Source organism: Stenella coeruleoalba (genome assembly GCF_951394435.1).
Source record: "Stenella coeruleoalba genome assembly, chromosome: 6".
Classification (NCBI taxonomy): Eukaryota; Metazoa; Chordata; class Mammalia; order Artiodactyla; family Delphinidae; genus Stenella; species Stenella coeruleoalba.
In genome coordinates this window covers 115,190,400-115,216,181 of record NC_137151.1, presented here as the reverse complement: position 1 = coordinate 115,216,181, position 25,782 = coordinate 115,190,400, and the positions used below count along the sequence as shown (strand labels likewise).

Genomic DNA, 25,782 nt, shown 5'->3' with positions numbered 1-25,782 from the left:
AAAAGAGCAATGTACATATTTATATAATTTTGGCTTTAAGTACACACATATGCATGCATGCATTTGGACTCAAGAATTTTTTCCCATGTCTCAACTGAGCCCTGATTCTCTCCTGTTACTGAAGTCATAAGTTGGAAGAAGAGATTTGAATATATCCAGTTTTGCAATTGTCTTTTGATTAAGTGTTCTGAAGAGAAGGTGAAATTTGCATTGAGAATCACTCTTCCACAGAAGTTGACCATTTCTGCACTGAATCTTAATAGTCCATCTGGTCCACTGGCCACCCTCAAAGAAGCACTACAGCTGAAGGCTTCTCAACCCATCCTTAGAGGTCCTTCTGAGGAAAGATGTTGAACGTGAACCTAATGTTTAATAAGCCTCACTGACCATAAAGTAGTTTTCCAAGTCTGAGATAAGTCTTTGCTGCTGCTGTAATTTACTCACTGTCTCCCCTTCTGTCCTCAGAAGGAATAAAGATAACAGAGCTGCTGTCTTCTGTTTGATAACTAGCTATTTAGAGGCTTAGATCTTTAGATGGAGAAGGGATCTGAAAGAATTATGAGCTTCTCTACTTCAGGAATTAGCTACCTACAGCATCTCAGATGAATGGTAATAAGTTCATTCTTAAGACAATTGAATCACCACTCAAATGTTTCTTCTGTGGGACAATCATGATTTTCCACATGTGTCTACTTTGAATGCCCCAGGTCCCCTTCCTGGGGGGTGCTATTCGGAAGTGTATACGTTACACTGCTTCCAGGAATGTTTCCAGGAGCATTACGCTCCTGATAACACACTCCTTACTGTCTGCTTGCCTTGTCTGTTTTATTTTCCCCTCCCCTTCCGATGGGTCTTTCATTCCTCCTTATTCTTGAATCATTCTAGGCCCTCATCATTCAGAGACCACTGTTCCAAACCAGTAACTTGCTTTGGAAAACAATCTAATGTAAATAATTATGCAGTTTTCTGGCAGTAAAAGTAGGAAAGGGGTGATTTTTGGAAACAAGATCACAGGATATAAAGAGAAATGAAAGGCACAATATATCAATAGCAGAGGAAACTTAGGAACAATATTTAAAATTTACAGAAGGCAGATCTCTAGAGCCTTTTAGTTTATTAACAAGTAAATGAAACACCTAAATTGTCTCTAAAACATCAATGTGTTACAAGTTGAAGGACATACTGATGACCTTGACTCATGAGTAAAAAGGCTCAGAATTCTAATCTGTTCCAAGACATCAGAGGAACAATAGAGTTACACAAACAGACACACAGACACACACCCATCTTCACTGCAGTGATATTCATTATAGCAAAACAAACTGGAACCAACCTAAGACCTCATCAAAGAGATAATGATTAAATAAAGTATCATGATGTATATGCCCCTCCTAAAAATGGTGTTTCCCAACAAACTGAATGCCATGGAAAATAGTCACAAGAAAATAACTGAAAATATAAAACACAGAACTCTATACACTAGGATTTCGATTCTGTAAATATACATATACACATGTTATTCACACATATAATCTCACAAACACACACTCATGATGTATTTTTACATATATGTGAAGTAGGAAAAAACTGAGCATAAGTGGAGATTTTCCCTATAGAATGCATGGGTTCGCTCCATCTCCAGGCACTTATTTGTATTCTTCAATATACTCTGAAGATTTTTTTTCTTTTTTTTTGGCTAAATAGGCACTTGGACACCAATATGGGAGAAAGGAGAGATGAGGCTATTAGAAAAGATGGTACATGCTTCCTGGGCACTCGTCTCATGGACTAGGTTTGAGCTTCGGTAGAAGGATTAGACCAGAAGATGAGGGAGCTTTTGTGAGGGACTGGTGAGCCCAGGTGACAAAGAAACCTACCCAGTTGAGGAAAGGACCACCTGGCTTCCGCTCTCTGCTGCAAGCTACTGGGAAACTTGGAACACTGGGCGCTCAGGGAAGCCAACTGGGGAGAATGTCAGGGACAGACAGGGTAAGAGAAAGACCTTGGGACCTCATACAGCCATGCTCTCAAGTTGGCCACTGGCAGCACTGGACACCCTGAAGCATTTTCCGCAACTGACACACAAAAATCTGAATGCGTCTGTATCAAAACACACTTGCAACTACTCTCCCACCAAGGGACTCTCAGGAAAAACTCAGGAAAGCTGAAACTTATTTATTCAAGCAAGGCTAAAGAGCTGGTGAGATATAGTGTTAACCTGACCTAATTTATAATCATAGACCAGCAAGGAGACTAAGATATATTTGATTTATGTATTTCATGGCTGAGGAAAAATATAAATATAGGTAGAAATAGAATAGAGATTGAAGTAGAGACTTTAATATGTATACGTGCACACGTGTGTGTATACTAGAAACATACACACAAACATGCATAAATTCATATTCACTGGAAGGAAGTACAGCAAAATGTTAAAAAAATGATCATTTCTAAAGATGATTACAATTTTTCTTCTTTATATTTTCCTGCATTACAAAGCTCCCTAATGATCACGATACTTCTATAATCATACAGATAATACTAATAAAAGCAAGAAAATATAAATTTTAGACATATTGCTAGGCAAGATAATTTTCTAATGATTCAAAGCTTAAAGGGAGCTGGAAAAGTCATATATTGCTTTCCTTTTCCGAGGCTATAAATTAAATACATTTTTCTGGGTGTCATTTGACAACACCCAGATAAATAGCCATCCCCCCTGGATTCCTCTTTTCTAAGACTCAGGGGGAGGGAGACAGGACTAGGCGACCCAGGGAGGAAGGCAGATGCTGGTTAGTATGCGGATCCAGACACGTGGCCTGAAGTTTCTTTCTAAGTGAAGTGGGCCTGGCGGGTTTTACCTTCGTTCCGCTCGGGGCCTTTCCCGCTCTTACTGGCTGCCGTGCTGTTGACCGTCTCGGACGACGTGCTCAGCTTGGTGCTGGGGTCCCTCTTGGGCTTGGGGGGTGGTTGTCTCCGGGAGCTACAGCTGCTGTCATCGTCTGTGCCCCCGACCGAGTGCAGCGACTGCGACCTCACAGAGAAGCCACTGGAGCAAGGATGGGGCAGCCTGTCCTGAGGAGCGGGCATCGTCATGAATCCCATGCGGAAGTGTTTGCCCACATAAGTTCCTTCGTGGCCTCGCCCTACTTCTCCACCTATGCTGTAAAAGAAAGACGAAACCCGCGCCAAGTGAGCCAGGATGTGCAAGATCATGGGCACAAGCATATCTATAACTGTTGATAGTTCACATTTTAACTTGACACTGGTGACGAAACGTTTCCAATAACATGAAAATATTCTATGCTTTTGCATTCAATATGACAGTAAAGCAAATACAATTTAATCATAATCAGAAATTCTGGTATCCTAGTATCCACATACTCTCAAAATAGTATTCTAAAGAAAAAAAAAAAAAAGCTACCACGTAGCACATTTCATCTTCAATTGCTTTTCTCTACTTTCAGGTAAATCTTGTCTGTGGCTTAAAAAGGAAAAAAGAATTCCTTGTGACAATGACTTGTAGATTGCCTTTTTTTTTTTAATTTTTATTGGAGTATAGTTGATCTACAATGTTGTGTTAATTTCAGGTGTACAGCAAAGTGAATCAGTTATCCATATACATATATCCATGCTTTTTTAGATTCATTTCCCATATAAGCCATTACAGAGTATTAAGTAGAGTTCCCTGTGCTATACAGTAGGTTCTTATTAGTTATCTATTTTATATATAGTAGTGTATATATGTCATAGACTTTTGACACATGACTGAGGTCAAGGGGGCAGCATTTGAAACTCTTCTCCACTTCATCAAGATCTTTTTTTTTACTTTTACCTAGTTAATATAGAGGGAAAAACAAAACAACAACAACAACAAAAGGGGTTCTGTTACCAGTACAAGGGGGGAGAGAGAGATAGGAAGTGAAGAGGAGGTAAAGGAAGGAAGGGAAGGAGGGAGGGAGGGAGGGAGGGAGGAAGGAAGGAAGGAAGGAAGGAAGGAAGGAAGGAAGGGGAAAATACTTGCTTAAATCAACAGAATAATTGTTAATCTCTCTCGGGTTTCCAGAATCCTTTGGTTACACTAGTAACTTAGTTCTACTAATAGATTAGTCTCACAGAATCAAATAGCAGCATCTGATAAAGAGATGTATCCAGAGTTAAAATCTCATCCGATCCTAGGATAGTCCTATTCAGAGTATGCAAGGTTTCCAAATGTAAGGTTTTTAAGTTTTACATTGGAAAGTTTGAACAGAAATTTTAAAATATATAAGAAAACTCTCTCAGCTTGAAGCTCAGTTAATCATATAGGAAATGACTGTTGGGCACCTTTCTATTCTATTAAGTAATGGTGACTCTATGAAGAAAAAGGAAATGAATGTCAATATGAATTTTTAAGAGAGGTTTTTCTAGAGTTTTCCCCATTTTTGCTCATTCACCAGTAAAGGAAACAAAAAGAAGAATTGTTAGAAATATTGGGTTGATTTTCTTAGACATGTATGAAGTAAAAAAGTGTCTTTGAGTATATGAATTTTGGAAGCCTGTTGAATCTACCTTTCCAGATATAAATTTTTTGGGGCCTTTTTTTAATCTTAATTTTAGCTGGCTCTTTATTGTATCTTTCATGACTCTAATTTTGTCATACATTTTACATTCCAGTGGGAAAAATCATGGTAAATATTTGTTTTTCCCCCTTCGCTGAAGGAGTTATGACAATTATATGACCCTTGTGAATAGAGCCAGAAAGGATTCAACAAGAATATGTGACTCTGATTCTGGTATTTAATTCTGATCACAACTTGCTATTCAACCACAAATGTTTTCTTTTTATATTTATTTCATTTTTTTTTCTGAGCATTATGAGTCGATATTCAGGTACTAGATATACTATCTTTGCAAAGCAAAATGAAGAAATATCAGTGCACTAACTGGAGCAGTGGATACCTAGAAGCATGAATGAAATCAAGCAAATGTCTAAGTGGAAGTTTTCACATCGTAGTAGTCAGTATCCTAAATCCATGTAGTGTTTTCACCTATTTCACGTTCTGTGCTTTCTTCAAGAACATCAACAAAAAATTAAACTAGAATAAATTCAGATGGAATGGCTTGTGAAAAATCAGTAAGAATTTAAGGCAGAATGGTGTGGTGGAGGTGAGATCAGGGTGTGATGGAATGGGAAGATTTGTCATTGATTTGTGATGACTGTGACAATCTTTCTCATAGAAGATGAAATATTTGATCTCATCTAAATTTGCCTCAATCATTTTGCATGTCTTTTCCTTATTTCTGCTGCCACATTACTGAATAAAAGGTGCTTTGAGGATTATTTAGACAGTCATTCCCAGTAACATATCCACGTGAGGGGATTTATGCATGTATTAATGCACATAGGCAGTTATGAGAGTTATGAGGAATAATTGTATCAGCAATTTCTCTGTTACTTTTGACCTAAATAGGGCCTACACATTTTCCCAGATAATTAGCTCTGCTGCTTCAAAATTACATTTTTTCAGCATAAAACAATTTCCTGTAACTCTTTATCCTTTTGTTCATATATGTAATGTGTACACACATAGACACACACACACACACACACCACACACAAACACTTTTTCCAAAGAGAAATTCAGTGTATGCTTTAAACAATGGCAGGTCTCAGGTACAAATTCAATTTGACCAGGCTGTGAATGCAGGATGAAGATGTGGGGCTATGGTAAGTTGGATAGAAAGGCCGTTATCCAAGGCTGATGGTAAGCAATAAAGGCTATGGTACACCCAGGTTCAAGAGACCAGTAAAGATGATTAATCTAAAGGAAATTGAATATTATGAAACACAGCATACAACTAATTCCTGAATTTAGGATAGCACCATGTGGAGATTTTAAAAATTCCCAGACCCATACTAAGGACAAATACCTAATCATATTTGTTGAATCAGGATCTCTGTAGCCAGTTAGCCATGCTCTGTAACTAATGAGTTTCTTAAAAAACTATATCCAGATGTTTTTTGTTTTTTTGCGGTACGCGGGCCTCTCACTGTTGTGGCCTCTCCCGTTGCGGAGTACAGGCTCCGGACACGCAGGCTCAGCGGCCATGGCTCACGGGCCCAGCCGCTCCGCGGCATGTGGGATCTTCCCGGACCGGGGCACGAACCCGTGTCCCCTTCATCGGCAGGCGGACTCTCAACCTCTGCGCCACCAGGGAAGCCCCTATCCAGATGTTTTTGATGTAGTCAATCCAGAAACCCCCAGAAACATTAAGAACAATAGTTAGAGACATTAATGAGCTGACATCTGTTAGTTAAAAACAGCCAGGGAAACAGAGTTATCAGAAAGTGGGACAAAGGAGACTTACCAGAGACCAGGCAAAATATCACAGGTAAGACAAGGTACAATGTATTATTCAGATCTTGTTAGGTTACCCTGAAGTAACAAATAATCCCCTATTCTTAGTTATTTTTAACAACACAGGTTTACTTCTTGCTTGTATTCTTTGGGTCAGCTGTGCATCAGCTGTGGCTGTATTCCACATGCCTTTTTCATTCTCGGATCTAGCCCCTGCTGAGATATGTTCTCATGGCAGAGAGAGAAAAGCACTCACGGAACCACACAGTGTCTCTTAAAGCTTCTGCTCAGATGGGGCATGTAATGTTGAACTCACATTCCATTGGCTAAAACCAGTCTTATGGCCAAGTTTGATGTCAACAGAGTGGGGACAGATTCTCTTCCAACAGGAAATCACTGCAAGTTACGTGACAATATGTGGGGATGCATAATCCTCTTCCAGGTAGGGGACCAAATACAGGTACAGCACTTGTAGCATATGCCTCTGAGATCTCCCTTCAAGAGGGAACTTGACATTAGGAATGAAGGTAGCTGACAACTAGTGACACATTGAGGGGTTTTGTGCTTCTTGCCTTCATAATTCTGGTCTCTACCTAGTTAGAAGTCTTGGTCTCCAAAGCGGGCATACTCTTTCTCGAAGATACAGTAAGGGTCCCATTGAACAACAAGGCTGTAGCTGCCTCCTAAGTAATTTGAGCTCCCTTTGTATAGTGGCCAGCAGACAAGAAGACAGGTCTCCACTGTGGAAGAGATCATGGACCCTGATCAATAGGAGGAAGCGGAGCTGCTGTTACAAGATGGTTCAGAGAGAAAAATGTGTGGGACCCCTCTGGTTACTCCCTTGCCCAGCTGTGAGTTTGAAAGGTCACCTGCAGCAACCTGGCCCGAGAAGGTTTTGTTGACCAGATGTTCCAACCTCTCGTTAAATTAGTCTCACCACCAGGCAAGCCACTGAGACCAGCAGAGGTGTTAGTTGAGAGTGAGGTGAATTTAGAATAAGTGTGGGAGGAGGGAGGTAATGCATATCAATTGCAACCCCCATATGAACTGCCAGTGAGAGGAGCTACAGTTTCTCACACCAACTGTCCCCTCGTAAGTTTTCCCTCATGAAGCATCCAACAGGATCCATGAAAAAGCGGGTCCCCAAACCTGCAGAAGAGCATCTGCTGAGCATAAGGGGTGAATTGCGGCAGCCATGAAACTTCTCTAAGGACAGCACTTAGCTGACAGCCACCAGCCATAGAGTCTTCAAATCGGATGCAGCATTTAGGTCAAGGCCACTCTGCCCATGGAAAGCTCCTAGCTAACAGCTGAGCATATGAGGTATGGGACCTGGCTATTTCTGCCCAGTGTGGGAGTGCTTGTGTCTGAGTTTCCCTGTTGGGCTGGCTGAGACTTGCCCATAGCTACACCATGGTCTGAAGCTCTTCCTATCCAATTATTTTTCCTTCCCCTTCTCCTTCCACAGGTGTCATGCTACGTTGTGGTCTGAGGCTTTTTCTGCCTATTCCTGCTCCCTCCTTATCCCAGGCATTCTCCTCAATAAATCTCTCCCTCTAAATTTCATCTATCTTGGTATCTGCTTTCTGGAGGTCATGAACAAACATTCTTGGAAACGATCATACAATCTATGACATTCAGAAACCAAAGAAGCAAGAAAGAGAAAGTCTAATAACAAAAGTGAGACCCCAGAAATAAGAAATGCCTGTGAAAATAGGACAGTCTCTTGCTTCAGACTGAGTATTTAAATGCTGGTTGGGAAAGTAGGAACTAACTCCACTATAGGAATAGTTGGCTTGAAGTGAAAATTACGTGGGCTGAAGAAAGCAGAGTCTTTTTGCAGTAAGACTCTAGTGCTCAAGATAGATTAAGCCTGACACATCTCATGTTATAAAAATAAAAATAAGTTTCATAACCCTGAATTTAAAGAAGTACACTTTTTCTCACACAATGAAGGTAACGTTGCAAGACGTAGTTGTCTGTTGGTTTGTTTGTCTATTATAAAATTTAAAAAAAATAAAGTACTACTTAAAGTAAGTTGTTTTCCTAGAAGTAATTGATAAAATATTTGTAAACTTCTCCAAAAAAGTTATTGGCTTATGAACAGACCTGGACATTTGTGCTCTGGAATCACTGAGTTGTGGTTTCTATCCTCATCTCCACCATTTAGCACCTCTACTTTAGCTGCTGAGCCCAAAGACCATTTCCTTAAGAGATAAATAGTAGTATTAGCCTCATGGAATTGTTATCAAGTTTACCTGAAACGCTACATATGAGGCATTTAGCATGGAATCTGACATATCATATGCAGTCGATAATTTTAGCTTTACACTTCCTACTTTTAAATCCTGTCCTCCTGAATTCTGTTTATGGGATCATAATGTGCAATGTAAGGCCATATCTCTAGAAAAAGTGGCATATGGTACCATGTAACCTCAAAAAACTGTGCACAAAGTCAAAACAAAATCTTACATTTAACTCAAGATAATCTAGGCAAACACAGTCTCCATGTTCTTAACTTTCTTCAGTACTTGCTTTGATTTTTTTTAAAGTACCCGTTGATCGGGACTGACAAAGAAAGGTACAAAACAAGAACTTCAGAGCTGCTTCGACAATGCTATTCAATAGAGATTGTTACTTGTCTTGCTGTCTTCTTGAAAATCCATCAACATTAATGTTTTATGTCTTCTTCTGAGAAATGCTTCCTTTCAGAGATGAAAACGCAACCCCTGAGAAGGGTGAGCTGCTAAGGTGAGATGTCAACTCTAAAAGTGACAGAGGCGCTGCTTCTCTGTGTCATTTTGAAGCAAATATGCCAATATCTCATAGTAGAGTATTCCTGGGAACCACTGGAAAAGAAAAACCAGAATCCCGGTTCATATGTGTACCTTCTTTCAAGGATATCTAGGAAGTTGGGATACAAACAGTGTTGTTACTAGGAGTTTGCTTCTTGCTTGGAATTTTTTTTTTTTTTGTGACAGTTCTGTGAAGCTAAGCTCAAAAATCCATCCCTGACACTGATGCATAATCCAGTATATTTCTACCTTTGCAAAGTTCCGAAGCCCCTGGAAAATTTCTGTTGATTTTTCAAGAAGATGTCTTTATCTCTTATTAGGGCAAGGGATTATTCAAAAAATCATAAAGTAAATGGGGTAAATCTGAAAGGGAGGTGGAGACTATATCTCTAAAGGAGATAATAAAATTTACCTGTGGGCAAGTTTACCACTGTCATCTGCTAAGTATTCAAAATTTTCATGTTAGGCATTTTTACAATGAATGAGCAGAAGGAAATCAATATCGAGATTTTATTCATTAAAATTACTACTTAAAAAGTTTATATTTGATGCTGTCTTCCTCTTGCCTTCTCTGCAAATATGCAAGACCTAACACTGATGACCCTATGCTGCCCTGTGAGTCCCGCTAGCCCACTCACCAGAGGGACCCCCGCTCTAGAACTTGCCCTTTCCCCCCTCAACACTGGCCTATTCTTGGTATCATTTCCAGCTAAAACAATCTGTGCTTATGAAAAATTATACATAGAAAGAGCCAAAAGATTGGTATGTTATACTTTTTCCTATTTTGACAGGCAATATGCCTCAACCCATAGTCTGACAGTTGAGAGAGAGGTGTGATTCATTACATCCTCCGTGAGTTTTGGCAGATGGCAATCGTCATACAGTTCATCATCCCAGCCCCATTAGGCCTTGATGAGCACAAGTGGCACTTCACATCCACTCACCTTGAGCCTCATGCAGGCGGGAGTCCTGTCTTCTCGCTCACTATTATAAACACTGTCACATTATAGGTGCTCAAACATACTTGTTTTATGAAGGCAAAAAATGAAGAAAGGAAGTAAATCCACTGTGGAGATAGATTAAATACATAGATACACAGATACATAGGTAGATACATACATACACATATATATAGGTACATAGATACATACACACATAGATAGGTACATAGATAGATAGATGATAGATAGATAGATAGATAGATAGATAGATAGATAGATAGATGATAGAGGGCTTGGAGAATTTTGTGGACACTTGTCACTTGTGCTTCCAAGGTATTCATTCTCCCTAATTCTAGCAATGATAATTCCTACGTGGAGATCAGTCTTCTTCCTCTCAGTTTAACATGTTACGCAGACTCAGCCAATCAATCACTAGATGCCCCTGGCCACCATGACTATTGTAGGGACGGGCAAACTGGTGAATCAGAGTAAACCTTGGCACTGGGTAGCATCTCAAAATGCCTCAGCCCTCTTGCCACTACAAAGAGAGACTAGTGGAACCAGGTCTGTGGCATCGTAGACCTGGATCTAGATGTGCCTGCAGCTAGGTAAACCCTAGGGCCCTTCAGTTTTGTCAAATACTAAATTCCATCTTGTTGAAGCCCGATTTAGTTGGGTTTTCTGGCACTTACATTGGCATACAGTCCTAAATGAGCCAATACAATGCAGCAATTACTAAATAAATATTATTGGCTAACATGTCAGAAAATGCAGTTGATATCAGGAAAGGACTAGGAATGACACAGGGCAGGAAATGAGTGCATCATTCTTATTTATTGCTGGAAAATATCCTTCCTTTTTAACAGTATAAGTGGAAATAATTAAGTGTCGAATAGGTTTGCCCCATATATATATTTTTGATCATGCAGTACACTTTGATGTGGAAACTTCGCTCCAGTAACATTAAACTGTGTTCATATTTTCTTCCAAATTGTTCACTCACCATTACCCTCAATTTCTTCCCTGAGCCCCACTTGCTTATTCAAAGCCATAACCTGTGGATTTCTTGCCTTAGGCACAAACATTCATTGTCACCACTTCATATCCTCCATGATATCTATTTTCTACTTTTGTGCTCCTGATATCTTAACTCTTCCTCATGTTTTTCCAGACATCAATTTCCGGTGTCTGGCTATTTATTGGTGCTTCTTGGATCTTAAGGTCAAGTGTTAAAAATGGGATCTTTACACATCTTTTTATTACCTACTGTGGTGAGCTATAATAGCAAAACAAAACTAAATAAAACAAAACAATGGGAAAAAAGAAACCTGTCCCGAAGAGAAGGGATTCAGTTTCTAACTCCAGATGTTATATTTAAAATTGATATGCTTAAGCACTGTATTATTTCTCTTTGCTAAGCTACTTCAACTCTGCCCAAAATTTGGTGTCTCAGAAAGAATATTAAATATGTAATCAACCATTGAGTAGCTATCTGATTTTATGTAGGAGGTACATACTTTCTGAGCTTCCATTACCTTTATCTTTATATAAGGGAAATACTTTCCAGAGTTGTTATAAGAAATTAAAATAAGATTAAAAAATGTCAAAGATACCTAGGAAGGTGTCCAATCCAAGTTGAGCCTAGACAAATATTAAGGCGCCTTCCCTAACTTCCTGGTTTGCCAGGCAACTCTGTAACAGTTTTTACCTGTCCGTATCCAGTTATAAGGAGGGCATTTTAATGATAAATTTCCAACCTATGCACCATAAAAGAAAAACTACTTTAACAGTATAAAGGCATTTTGCTTATTTCTGTAAGAGGGCTTTGACAATAATTGTCAGGCAATACACTTCCAAATCCAAATTAGGGGAGAAAAAAGATCTTGCTTGAAAATGAAGGAAAAGTAACAAAAATAAATAATTTATCTGTTCTGTCATATTTGTGGGTATAATATAGAGTTGGGCAAATTTTCGAATGGATTTTATGGTTTTTTTCTATCAAAACTCCATGATAATTCAAGATTTTTATGAAAGTTAGGGCTTAAGGTAATCATGGCTAGAGTTATGCTTGAAACAAATACGTCATTATTTATCATAAGTGCTTACTGCCAAGAGTTTGAAGTTGATGTTGCAGCCCATTGATTTAATGCTTAGTCATAAAATAAAGTGAGGAGGTTAGTGGGGAGTAGAGAGATTTTTTTAACCTTTATCAAAGTTCCTATTATTCACTTCTTAGTCTCTAGAGAGATGGAACTGAACTCTAATGTTTATTAAAGCCAGAACAAATTCTATGGGACATCTTTAAGAGTCTTATTTTTACTTGAAACATGTCGAGTGCTTTCAAGATTAGCATATGTTATTATCTATGGTATTTTGGAATCTAAAATTAAAACATTCCTCATTTCTATATACAAATAATACTTCTCTACTCCTTAAAGTGTCATGGCTTGAAGAAGAGACAGTATATGGAAAATTCAAATCCTATAACGATATTCAGATTCAACTTAGAATATAGTTTACAGAAGTTCACATCGTGGGAGATCTTTTCCAAAAATTCAACCAAAGAAGGGGAGGTTCTGGAAAATATATTTTTTTATTTGTGTCTTCAAAACTAACATAAGCTTTGAATATGGTTTGAGAACATGCCAAGTTTTCACAAATGAGTTTAGCTAACCATATGTGGCTCATTTCTCAATCTAGAAGTAGAAGCTAGAAATACAGAATGTTAACATATAACAGCCTTGAACTTCCTGAGTAGAAGGCTACCTTAATGCCAGTTTAAAGTATAGTGATGAGTTTGGCTTTCTAAAAGTATCATTTTTATGGAGGAAGAAACAATTCCCTGTGTTGAGGCATTTAATTCATTTACTCACCATTTATTCACAAAGTATTTGAATGCCTACTCTTGCTGGGCAGTGACCAAAGCAGAGGGGTCCGTGTCCTCAGGGCATCACAGGCTATTGAACCAGCATGATTTAAGTGCCATGCGATCAGATGTTCTCTCAGAGGAAGTACCAGGCAAGTGCAATGGAAGCACAAGTCCTGGGGCCCCAACCATGGCTGAGGGTCTGGGAAGTCCCATGGGAGAGGAAGTGGCTTTTCAGCTCATGCAGAGCATGAGTAAGACTTAATCAGGTAAGGGAGAGAAGTGGAGAGAAGAGAATGTGTGTGCAGACATTTGGAATCGAGAGAAACTGAGAAATTAGAGTTATTTGGGTAGAACTTCATTGGACCTGTTTGTCTTGTAATTCCAGTGGCTGGAACTGTACTCGGCTCAAAGAGGGTACCCAGTAAACATTTATTAACTAAATGAATGGAGAACTGTATATATGGGCATAATTCAAGAATAAACTCCCAGGTTTCTTAAGCACCAGGACGGATGATAGTTTTATTTAATTTCCTCCTTTCCTTCACTTGCCATTTTCTTAGTTTATGATGAAGGAGAAAGGAAAAATCTGAGAATACTCGCGCACTGTTAATTCTTGTCCTTGTTATAAGAGTAATCCGAATGCAGGGATCAGCTTAATCCCCTCTTCTCCATCTCCCCCGGTCTGCCTGGGTTTAGGTGCTCATAATTTCAGGACTAAATTAATGCAATTGCCTCTTAGCGGATCTTTCTCCACGGTGCTGCCAGATTTATCCTTGTAAGTGCAGATTTGCTCATGTCACTCCCTAAATTAAAACCCTTTGATAGCTTTTCTATTTCTTCAGATGAAAAATCCAAACTTTTATGTGACACTCATGGTCTTTTCAGATTTGGATCCTATACCAAGTCTTATCTGCAACATTCTCCCTCCTTGAACTCAAAATTACCCTAATATAACACGTTCCCACTTTAACTTTGTTCCAGATTGTTGATTCAGGGATAAAGTTCAAGATTGACTGTATGCAAAGGGTGGCAATGAGTCTTGAGGACACAGACAGGTTCAATTGTGACCTCAGCCAGCAGTCATGCTGCTCTGTCTGCTTGAGCTTCTTCCTTTGGCTAAATCATGTTTAAAGATCTAATTCAGATGTGGTTTCCTTGACAAAGGCTTCTATTATCAGCCAGGCTTTCTCAAGGTTGATCTCCAGGCCTCTGGCTGTCAGGGCTGCCAGAGGGCTCTGTCCTTCTCCATATCAGAGCACCTCCTCTATGGCACTCTACGGTTGTCATCTGTGAGTTGATCTCTTCTGGTCTGTGAGCTGCTTGAGGGACAGACCATGAATTATTTGCAGCAAGTGGAAAGTAAGTAGAGATAATGGAAGGCAGGGAAAGATATGATCCACGAAAAATTGCTTGATATTTTCAGAGCCTTTCTTTTTAAAAACTCTTTGACTTAGGCATTTTCAAACTATCATTAGAAAGAAAAGCTGCCAGGACACTATGTGACTCAAGTATCCAATAATTATTTTCACTGTTGAAACAAAATGGAGCCTTCTAGTAGCTACCTGTCATATGTTTATAGACAATCTGGATGCCTGAAATAACGCAGTGGAAACCTCTAAACTAATTTTTATTGAACAAATCCCCAGATTAGATCTAATTCTTCTTTAACTTTGTAAAACATTTTGGTCAACAGCCATGGCATTCTGAATGCCCATGGCTGGTAGGCAGGCTCACTCACTTACGCTCAGAAGACTGAACTGTATGCTGATGATAGTTACGTTTGCTCTCAAAACTGCTCATGTCAATTGCACTTGTTGCTGTAATTATATTATCAAATAGTAAATAAATCAAAGAAACATGAGTTTGAAAAATTAGTGAGAATTTCTCTGAAAACTCTGTTGTAAAACTATGTCAGTGGTTTGGAAGATACTCAATAAAAGGAGGTTTACTAAAAAAATACATGGTCTGGTTGGATGTGGTGAGATTACAGTAAATCTGTTACATCTAAAAGGAGTCTGAACTATGTTTGTTTGTTTGCTTGTTTTTCCAAATGTCTTTAAATTGGGGCTCAGCTTTAAGGAAACTGAAACCGAATTAAAAAGTGAAAACTAATGGACATGTTTTGTGCATAAAGATTATATGGAAATCCAATTAGGGAAAACACACACAAATAAAAGACTCTATTGCCAAATTTGGTAAACAGTGTACATTTACAACTTTACAGTTTTAAAGAGCTTTATATGTGCTTATGTGTTTCTTTTTTTAATATTGCTCCAATTTTTAAATATTTTGTTTAATCAGTCCCAACTGTATTAGATCTAGATACTCTATGTTTATATTCTATAAAAAAAAATCAACTAGCAAAGAGCCTGGCACACAGTAGAGGCTCAATAAGTCTCAAAAATGTTGGTTTCATTCCCACCAAAAAAAAAAAATCCCACTAAATTATCAGCAAAGACTCCAAGATCATTGATTCAAAGGAAGTTTTTTAGAGATAGCCATTGAACTACAGAAAGTCAAATTTTTCTTCAGGTATAATTATGTACAGTTAATTAAATAATGTAAAATGTTAATTTACTCACAGAAAATTATTTGAGCAATTATATTCTGAAAGCACTTTGGAAATGGGTGCTGGAAGTAAACACATTTTCCTAGTGGTGATAACGTACAAAGCAATGCCCTGCATTCAGGAAAGAACTAAACGATTCAAGAAAGCAGCAGATGCCATGCTCTTCAGTACCATTTCAATATACTTTCTCTTTTGAGAAGTTGGGTACCTAGTGACTTTCCCAGCCCTGACCATTATCCATGATGCCACATTAGATACTGACATCACCTTTGAAAGCTTCTGCTATTGTTGTGTGTGCAGAACTAGCAAGATATGCATCCCATTTTTCAGAGTCTGTATTATCCAAAATACTGGCAGAAAAGGACTAGTATACACAAAGTTATTTCTGGTATGATTTTATATCCAGAAAAAGGATTTTTCCTTGCATCTGTAAAGCTCCCAAGTACATAGCCACCTATTCATTTACCTTCTAGAAGACAGATGGTATAATTTGCCAAGCAAAATCAGAGAACTGGAATAAAGACGCTGTAGTGTCAGCTCTGCCTTAAACATAAGGCTTTCACCCTTTCTAAAAACTTGAAATATGCTATTAAATATATGAATAGATGTCCCTTTGACACTCAAGGTCAATATGTTCCAAAACTAACTCTGCATCGTCTCCCACTTCCCTCTATTGAAACTTTGTCTTCAATAGCATCCTCATGCCATCAGTCACAGAGAACAGAAACCCCCAAGTAATTTGACATCTACATTCTTCCTATGTACACACTGGTCAACAAATCCTTCCTCGTCTCCTTTGATCTCACATCTGTCTCCTATTTTCCAAACTATCTACGAGGTCTCGGCTACTAAGTGATATTCCTAGTTGGATTCTCTATCTCAATTTCCCTATTCATTAACCTGAAGAAATAGTCCTAAAAAAGAAATAGGATTACCTCAATTCCCTTCTTTAGAGCTTTCAGGATTACCCAAAATAGAGTCCACTTTTTCCATAAGGCAATTCGGGCTTTGTATGTATGACCCAACCTCCTTTCCACCCACTCACATAATTCTGGCTCCCTGGGGTCTCTTCCTCTTCAAACTATACCTCCACTTGAAAAAAATAAATTTCATGTTCATCGGAACCTAAACTGAAAGCCACGTTCTCCCTGAACCTTTTATCAATACTCTCTCTCCTCTACCTTGAATTTCTTGTGTATTATTTGTCACTTTCTGCCTTATAGCTATCATACACAAACATGAGATTCTAGAATTTTTGAGGATGGGGATCAAATTCTGTACATTTCTTTATCTCCCTTAGCATTTGGTATGCTTCCTTGCACATAAAAAGTAACATGTCAGTGTTTAGGGATTTAAAGTAAATTTAGACAATAATTAAAATGAATATATAGTTAATTATTTTAACTCATTATTTCTAGGTATATATTAAATTAAAGGATTGTAACTGTCTAGAAATTTTGCTTTAATAAATAAGTCTGGAAGACAAAATTAAAAAAAATAATAGAAGTTTGGTTTGGAAGGAAGTGAAGATGTAAAATGAAATATAGAGTATAAGCACATTATGTCATCCAGAAATTCCCAACCTCTAAAGAAGACAGAGCTCAAGATCTACAATTGAACAAGCAGTTAAGCCATTTTTTTTTTCCAGGAAGTACTGGTAAAGTGGAAAAAATCTATAATCTTTACATCTACAGAAAGAGAGACAGTATAGATCTCACAGAGATAGACAGACAGACAGACACACACAGAACACATGCTTTTTCCACCCTAGTTAGGAGATTCTGTTTCTAGCTCTGCTCGTACATCATCATATGACCTCTAGGGAAATCATTTCTAAATAGATTCATTCATCTATCACTAGGGTAGAAATACCTCATCAAACGATCCCTCAGGATATTTGTGACATTAAAATGTGAGTGTAAAACAAGGTCAGGTTATATTCATGAAGTGTTTTTCCTATTTAACAACAGAAACTATTTTTCTATCGAACACACTATCTTGGCAAACCGGTAAGTCTGGGAACTGCACTCCTTGACAGTTTTGAAGTCCATTTAAAAAATAAATGCCTGCAATTCCAAAATCCAACCTTCCATCCCTCATCCATATAATCAGAGTGACATGTAAATGTGAATCGCTAGACATACTGCTTCAGAACTAAACGCTCATTCACAGATGCATTAGTTACCCTAAATGGAGTGGCCAATGTGCTGTCTTTATACACAACAGGTTGTACATCTGCTTAATGCACCCGAATGTAGTAACATAAAAGACTGAAATATAGATGCCATGGACTGCCTACGCAGAGGCCAGAAGCTTGGCTCTGTTTTTCTAGGATGATTTTTTGGGAACAGTTCACTTTCCCTGATTGGTTTCCTTCAGACAAAATGATTGAATCTAATACACCATGTCAATGCATGCACTTGGGTTATTCACCTCAAGGTGCAGCCCTTAAGGGCTTCAGGGTCCAGTGTTAAAAATTTGCCTTTGATCAAACCTCATCCTCTCCCACACATCTTTATTCATAACAAATTAAAAGCTATTATCCCAACAGATTAGCAACAGTTTTAATGCCCACAGTGCATCTTAAAATAAAAAGAAACAATTTTCCAGTTATAATGGATGCGGTATCTTAGTTGGCCTCATTATAATATTTATTATCTGTTATTTGTTGCCTGTGTTACACAGTAGTGAAAGATACATAGCCCTCAGGGTTTATCGTTTAATGGAGAGCACATCTGAATTTAAGATCTACCCTATTAAAATAAACCTTTCTTACACACTTCTAAGGGGAGCAGGGAAATGTGACTTCATGGCTGCGTTACTGAGAAGGGAGTTTCTTATTTACTGAAGAATGGTTCAATTTAAGGAAGACAATTAACTTAATGATTCTTTGGCAAAGGTTGATTGTTACCCCCATTTATAACTGTCATTTATGGGCATCTGTTTCAGCTTTTTTTAAAGCATTTGCAAACCTTGGATTCCAGATTGGAATCACCGAAAGAGATTTACATTGCAACTCATTTAGTTTAAAAAAATGGAGGATGAAAAGTTGGTAAGTTTTAGGCTAATTTAAGAATATGTTAAGACACAGTGTGAAACATACACACATTCCCTGGCCACTCAATTTTTTGAAATCTTCTCAAAGAGACCTCTTTTCTTCCTATCTCAGCCACCTCTCTCATAGTCAGAACCTACCCTTTTGATTACCAATAACTTAACTTCTTCCATTACCTTAATATTAAACATATGTATCGTTGACTGCTGACACTTGTCTTTTTGGCTCACTACCTCTGTTTGCTTAATCTCAAGTTACCTTTGACACTTTTTTGAAACCTCTTATCCATTGTCTTGCAATCTCCTCTGTGCTCCTCCTCAATTGTTGTAAGACTTGTCTTTCTGCATGCAGCTTACGTTTCATGATCAGTCATTATTATCACTCCATGGCAAACACCCTCAACACCCTTGTCTTTGTAGTGTAGTATTTATGTGATGAACAGGGGAGTGTCAAATGCAGAGGTCATGACCAGTCAATTCCGGTTATTAGCAGGCGAGGCTGTCTTCATCACATGCACAGATGACCTCAAGCAACACACCAGATTTGGTCTGCAGCCTTCTCTTCTCATGGTTCTGCCGTAGCATTACTAGGTCAGTCTACTGAAGATCCATTGAAGGGAACACTCCCTTGCTCAAATATCTCAAATAGTATGTGATATTAAAATATGTTCTAATGTGACAACACCATACACATTCAAACTTATTTTCTGCTTCTGTATTTCCCAATATCCATTCTTTGCTGATGAACCCCCTCAAAAACACAGACCTCTGATTAATTAATACTTAATTAATTTGTGAATTAAACCCGTAATTATTGACGACCTATCTGTGCCAGGTAGTGTTCTAGGTCCTAGTTTTTCAACAGAGAACAAGATATTTATCTTCCCCAAACTTAGAGACTAGAGGCAGAGCCAGGTGATTAAGACTAATGCCAGGAAGAATATAGAGTGAAAGAGAAAGATGTGAAAGTAGATGTGAAAGAGGAAAGTGGAGGGGACCTACTTTAGACTGGGGGATGAATGAATAATTCATTCTCTGTAGAAGATATTCTTTTCATTTCTTCAAATTCTACATATGCTTTAAAATACACCATCAATTCACCCTTCAATTTATTCTCACTGACAGCAGATTTCTCTAAACTTGTCTACTTCCTAAGTCCTCAGAAGTGCAAATAGAACAGATTTTTTTTCCAATTCATTTCATAATTTTGATTTTTTTTGTTGCCAAATAAAGTAAAAGTTCCTAAAGTGGGGAAGAGAGAATCAGTGCTGTTTCTTATGTTTGTTTTTAGCTCCCAAAGGCCCTAGCACAGTCCTGGACATTTAGAAGACTATTTTGACAGAAAAATTGACCTACTAACATGTCCTTATAAATTATCAAAAGAAACACATGCATAGACTTTATGCATTGAAGAAGTTACATGAGCACTATTAATTTAATTCTGCATGATAAGCAAATAAAGTATTTTGAATTTCTTCCCAGCCAAATTTAAAGAGTTTAGATAAAGTTAATGCATTGTTTTGCATTGGTATTATTAGTTTTTACCAATAAAGGTATAAGAAACACAGACATAAACAAGCTGCATAGTTTTCTCTTGTCTTACAACTAACATTCTTGTGAAATTCAGGCAAACAAGACCCTCCCATAAGGATGGAGGTAACAATGTGATTACATTGTGTATACAAGCTCTGTGAGCAGAAATCAATCTACTCCACTCTACCTCAACTTTTTTTTTTCCCCACTCTACCTCAATTCCCAAAGCATCAGTAACAAAAACAGTAAATAACACTCCCCTATACAATATGACCAAGTTCAGATCAAAAACAACAAAATCATACCTTGACAGATACATGTGGAAGACCTATTTGCAAATCATTTCTTTCAAACCTCTTTTACCCTCTGTAGGACCCAATTTCTTGGGAAGAGTGAAATTTCATATCTTGATTTCTGATATCTTCCTTCAAAAGCCACAAGCAGGCTCTGGAGCAGAAATGAACGGCTGAGACAAAAATGTGAATCCAGCCGAAATGGTCACTTCAAAGTAAAGTACTAGTGACTGAAGCTACACAACGGACAGGATTTGATGTGACTAAATGCATCATGGCAACTGATTCATTTCTGCCTTTTGAAGTCATCCCCCAAATCGAGCAAACTAATACTTCCCATTTTCGCACAGAGATCTAGAGACTATTCACAGAAAATCTGGTGACAGAAACTTTGGTTCACATCCAGTTTGGCGGGGAGACACGGTCATTGAGTAATTTGTCTGGCTCAGTGAATGTCAGTGATTTGTGTGTCATATTCCCTCATATTAAGGGAACTGCCATTGTTCCCACCAACTTGGATTTATAAAATATTTGCCTTCTATAGAGTGCTGAATGCTGTCATACTTTTCATGTGATATGTCCCTACAAATGCATCCCCATTTTACAAATTAAATAAGTGAGTAATAAAAAATGAAACTAACAAGAAGAGGGTAGAGTTGGAAGTGAGATTAAAAAGGTAACTGGAAATGTGGGCTTTATTCATGGTTATTGGAAGGACCTCAATTTGGCTGGGGCAGTCACTGGGGAGTTTTCTAGTTGTGAAGCTGATCACACCAACTTGACAGAGCCTCTCCTGCACTTATCTTCCCAACTCCAAGGAGACTTCACATCGGTAGCTTGAAATCGGCCACAGTGGAAATATTTACACAGGGGAAATTAGCAAATGTCACCAATCAAGGCTCTTTCTTTCTCCCTATAAAAGTGATTGTTAAAGTTTTTGCTGTTTTAAAAGAAAGAGTGACATGATGTGAAGTAAGTTCTGAATTAATAATGGGAATTGGGGGAGGAGGTAAGAACAGAGCAAGAGAGATCAAATGGAAGAACACTGCACAAATCCAGGGGAGACCCCCAGTGACCCAGATTAGGGTGGTAACCATGGAGATAGGAAGAAGTTTCCTTGCAAATCTGCTGTCTAGAAAACAACACTACCAGTTGTGTTGGGAAAGTGCAAAAGTACTTTTGTGTAAAATCCCTCGTCATCTTTAAGTTGGCCTTCCTGTACATGCTAGATAAACGCGGCAATGAGCAGATATCACTGTGCATCTTCCAGTTCATGACCCTGCACCAAACTATCTTCTTCCTGAGACCGGGAATAATGACAACACTCTTTACCAATACATGTTTTGAAAATGCATTTTAAATACTCTTTTTAAAAAACATAAAAGCTTTTATAAAAATGCTCCACTTCAGCAGACCTTACTTTATACTCTGCACCAAACTGACAGGATACATCATGGAAATAACATCTAAATTATCAGAGTATTTTACATTTATACAAAACACATTTATCCCTCAAGTGATATGTTTGTCACAATGTCCTTGTGAATATGCCATATAGTATGATGATACCTGCTTTATGAATGAAGAAACACACCCTGATTGGTAAATTAACTGGTAGGGTCAATTCTGAAATGTACCACTTCAACAACCTTCCTCTTCTGCTGAGTCGCATGGCTCACGTTTGAACCGAGGATTAATGATCCCAGATACTTCATTTAGTGAGTTTGCATAGTGCATGGATTAAAGTACTCGTAACAATAGTGATAGTGATAATAAAATTATAATCATCTATGTATAAGACAGTATCCTATACGTGAATTATCTCCAAACAGCCCTATGAATTCGGGACGATTATTGTCCCTGTTTTGCAGATGAAAAGATGGGTCATAAAGAGCTTAAGTAACTTGTCCAAGGTCTTACGGCTTGAAACTAAGGTGCTTTTGAACCAGGCCTGCCTATCCCCAGAACTTGTGCACGGGCTTGTGACTCATGGAACATGGGGATTTTTTAAAGGAAAAAAAATTCTAAGTATAGAGTCTTAAAAATACTGGCTTGGCCAAAAAGTTCGTTCGGGTTTTTCCCACCCACACCCTTCTGATCCCGCCATTATTTCTGTTCATCATCTCCTGTTCCACAGCCAGACATGATATAGGTTTCCAAACTTTTACTACCTGAGAATGTGCAGCCAATGCATAATAAAAATAAAGGGTTAAATCAGGAGCTTTCACAGACTAGGAAATCTTTTATTGCATTAAAGGAAGTGTCATAGAATCAATGAATTTTATAGTGAAGATGAGCCTTCTTGAGGTCATACCCAATCTGGAAAAGTCTCCTACAAAAGTCAGCAGGGCTATAAGCCATGTTTCTCTCACGGCTTGAAACATCACTAACTGCAGAGAAAAGACCCCTGCCCAACCCACCGGGGAGAAGCCATCTATAGCAGACAGCTGTGCAACACACGTGCTGGAGGAGGGGGAAATTTTACTAAGTCCTTTCCAAAGACAAATAATTGTAGTAAAAACTATAGAACTCCATTTGGTGAAGATTCTACAGTTAAGTATGAATTTCAAGAAGTTGCTGAGAGATTGCAAATTGACAGACACTTAAATTCTCTGATTTAAAATACATAATGAAGGAAAGAAAACATTTCCACACAGACAAGTGAGGTGATACTGTTCAACAGAAGATGGGATTTATGCATAATAAAGGATGGTAGGATCACGGTACCTCAGGAAGCAGAGATGGGTTTAACCAGCAATAGGATCTTTCCTTTAAGCACAACCCAGCTAAGGGATTCACTATCACTAGCTCTCTAGAAAGCAAGTTGATTGAAATTTAGTTCTTGCGTTGTATTTCATAGAACGTGTTTATTCACTGCTTATGTATTTATGCTACTGGTAATAAACCATACTTCTTCTGTAATGTGGAAATTATATTTAAACGTTTCTTTTGCCCTTTTAAAGTCCTGTGTTAAGAACTCTTCAGACATCATTAGGGAGGGATATTTGATGGGCAAGATGGCATCCAGAAGACCCTAAGGTTTGTCGCTCTTGATCCTCATTCTGTCCCCAGCAACTAGCACATTACTTGGAACACGAACTCCTTCAAGAAGTACCGGTTAAATAACAAACCGAACAAGCAATCTCATAAAAGCAGTCAAGAGTGTAATGGTCCAGGTGGGTGAATCTGAGACTCAACCCCTCTTAACAGGAGCTAGTCACGCGACTCATCACACAAGTACCCAGACGTATTCAAGGTTGCTTGGCTAATAGCAAAGTGTAGGACAAATTTGGCAAGTCCACATTTGAAAAAAAGACAAAAGTCTATCAAAATTTTACTTTACATAATTAGTTGTCTCTGTCTTACCAGCACCCATACCATCTAGGGTTCCTCTCAGAGTCAGCCCTGCATAAACTCCCCTTTTAGTCTCCGGACTGGTAATCCTGGTTTGAGATTACCTAATCTTCTCAAGCATTATGCTTTCCCCAGTCTCCTTGACATTTCTGTCACCCAGGAGACTTCACTGCACAACAGTAGGTACTACTTGCAAAATTTAATTTACAAAGCAGGTCAGGGAGAGGTATTTGCATCTACAAGGAAAATCCCCAATCTTCCTCAAAACTAATCTTCCCCTTCATTTAGCAACAAGCATCCTAAAGCACTGCTCCAAAACTTTGCTCATGGAAATGCCTTGAAAATTTCTCTTCAAAGGATAATGTTCATGGGTCTCCCTTTTTGCTGCTAAGGGAGTCAAACAAGAGTTTTATGTTGTAAGTAATCAAAGGGATACCTTTGGGACAGCGTTGCATGTTGCATGATGTAGAACAGGATAGAATGGAAATTGAACCTCAGAGCTAGAAGCTGCCCTATGTCCCTAGAGTTTGGTGCTTCCTGAACTGCTCTGACAAATAGAAGTTCCTCTAATGGGTGACATGTGAGTTAAAAGAGTTTCATAGTTAAGTTATTAAAAACAGCCAAGTTTAAAGATAGTTCAGTCATTTTCTTAACTGCAGGTCATGAGCATGAACAATATGTGAATGTGTATTGTGACCATCCTAGAAGCTTTCACACTTTGCAGTGTTTCCCGAACTGTTTTTCTGGGACTCTCATAGAGCTATGAGCATCCTTTGGGGAATGGACTTGTAGTTAGTGATTTCCAATCTTGGTTGCACATGGGATCCACCTGGGGAGCTTTAAAAAACACTGGTGTTGGGATCCATCCCCAGAGAGATGTATTATTAGGTCTGGGTCAAGGTCCCAGGCACTGCTATTTAAGAAGCTCCCCAGGGTCTCATAATGGGCAGCTAGGGTTGCGAAGCCTTGCACTCTGTGAGTTCAACCTCCATGCTTTGGAGGTGAGGAAAGCCTGCTTACTTACACACCCAGACCCTGGCTGCTTGACCCCATGTTGCTTTCATTACCCCCATAAAAGCTGGGGATTTCCGAACATGGTAAACACTGGTAATTATTTCATCTCTAACAAAGGGCAATAAATTTTTTATTATACTTTTAATAAGGAAGGAAAACAGGAATCTATTGTCTTATGTTATGATTAATTACAAGCTATGGGCAAATGGGACAACTCATGTTTGAAAGCAAAAGGGGAACTTGTAGTCTGTGAGGAAACAACTACGAAAACATCAGTATGATGCAGACTTTGGAGTGGGTGTGCAGCTGAGTGAAACTTTTTATTTCAGTTGAGAGGTAAATAGTTTTGTAGATGAAGCTGGAACCCCTCTTCTCCCTGGGTTCCTCAGCAAAGCTATGCTGGAAAGCATTCGTTTCCTTACCGGGATGGCACATTTCCCTATTTACTGTGTGGTTTTGAGCTAGCTGGTTCTTTAAGGGAAGTGCTTCTTTCAATACTACTGACAAATTCACACTCAGCAACCATCATAGTGGAATTCATTTTGTGACAATTGTCTCCTGGGCTCTGTAGACCCTCATGGAAACAGGCTAAAATCTACCCTGAAAGAATGTCGTTTATGAGAATAACAAAGAAGCAACCTGCCTGCTCAGAAAGTTTGGGAAATAAAAGTCATATAAAAGAGATGAAATAAAAATTCCATTAAGTTTCCACGACTGGTTTACAAAATGAGCAGTCTGATTTTTTTTCCCTTAAATACACAAAATCTGTTTATTATATTTTTAAAGGCCAAGGATTATCATTCTTTTCCTGGCACTTATGGCTTCCTTAAGCATATGCTGCCAACCATGTTTGTTCTCCTTCAAGTTCTGTGGAAGAACAATGAAGATTTTTCTCTGTCATTCCTTTTTCCAAGCAGCAGCAGGATTATGGAATGGAAATACATACATTTTGATTTAAACCCTATGATGGTCAATCAATATGGGTCAGAAGAAACTTCTTAGGAGAACAAAAAGAGCTT

At 38.4% G+C, this 25,782-nt stretch overlaps 1 protein-coding gene across 1 annotated transcript in view; it reads right to left on the bottom strand.

Moving 5' to 3' along the window:
- The window catches only part of NYAP2 (neuronal tyrosine-phosphorylated phosphoinositide-3-kinase adaptor 2), a 248,234-nt gene that overhangs the window by 148,632 nt on the left and 73,820 nt on the right, over positions 1 to 25,782 (bottom strand). Inside the window, exon 3 of the mRNA XM_079925315.1 lies at positions 2,862 to 3,163. Coding sequence (XP_079781441.1) covers positions 2,862 to 3,163 — 302 coding nt within the window. The remainder of the gene's footprint in view (positions 1 to 2,861; positions 3,164 to 25,782) is intronic.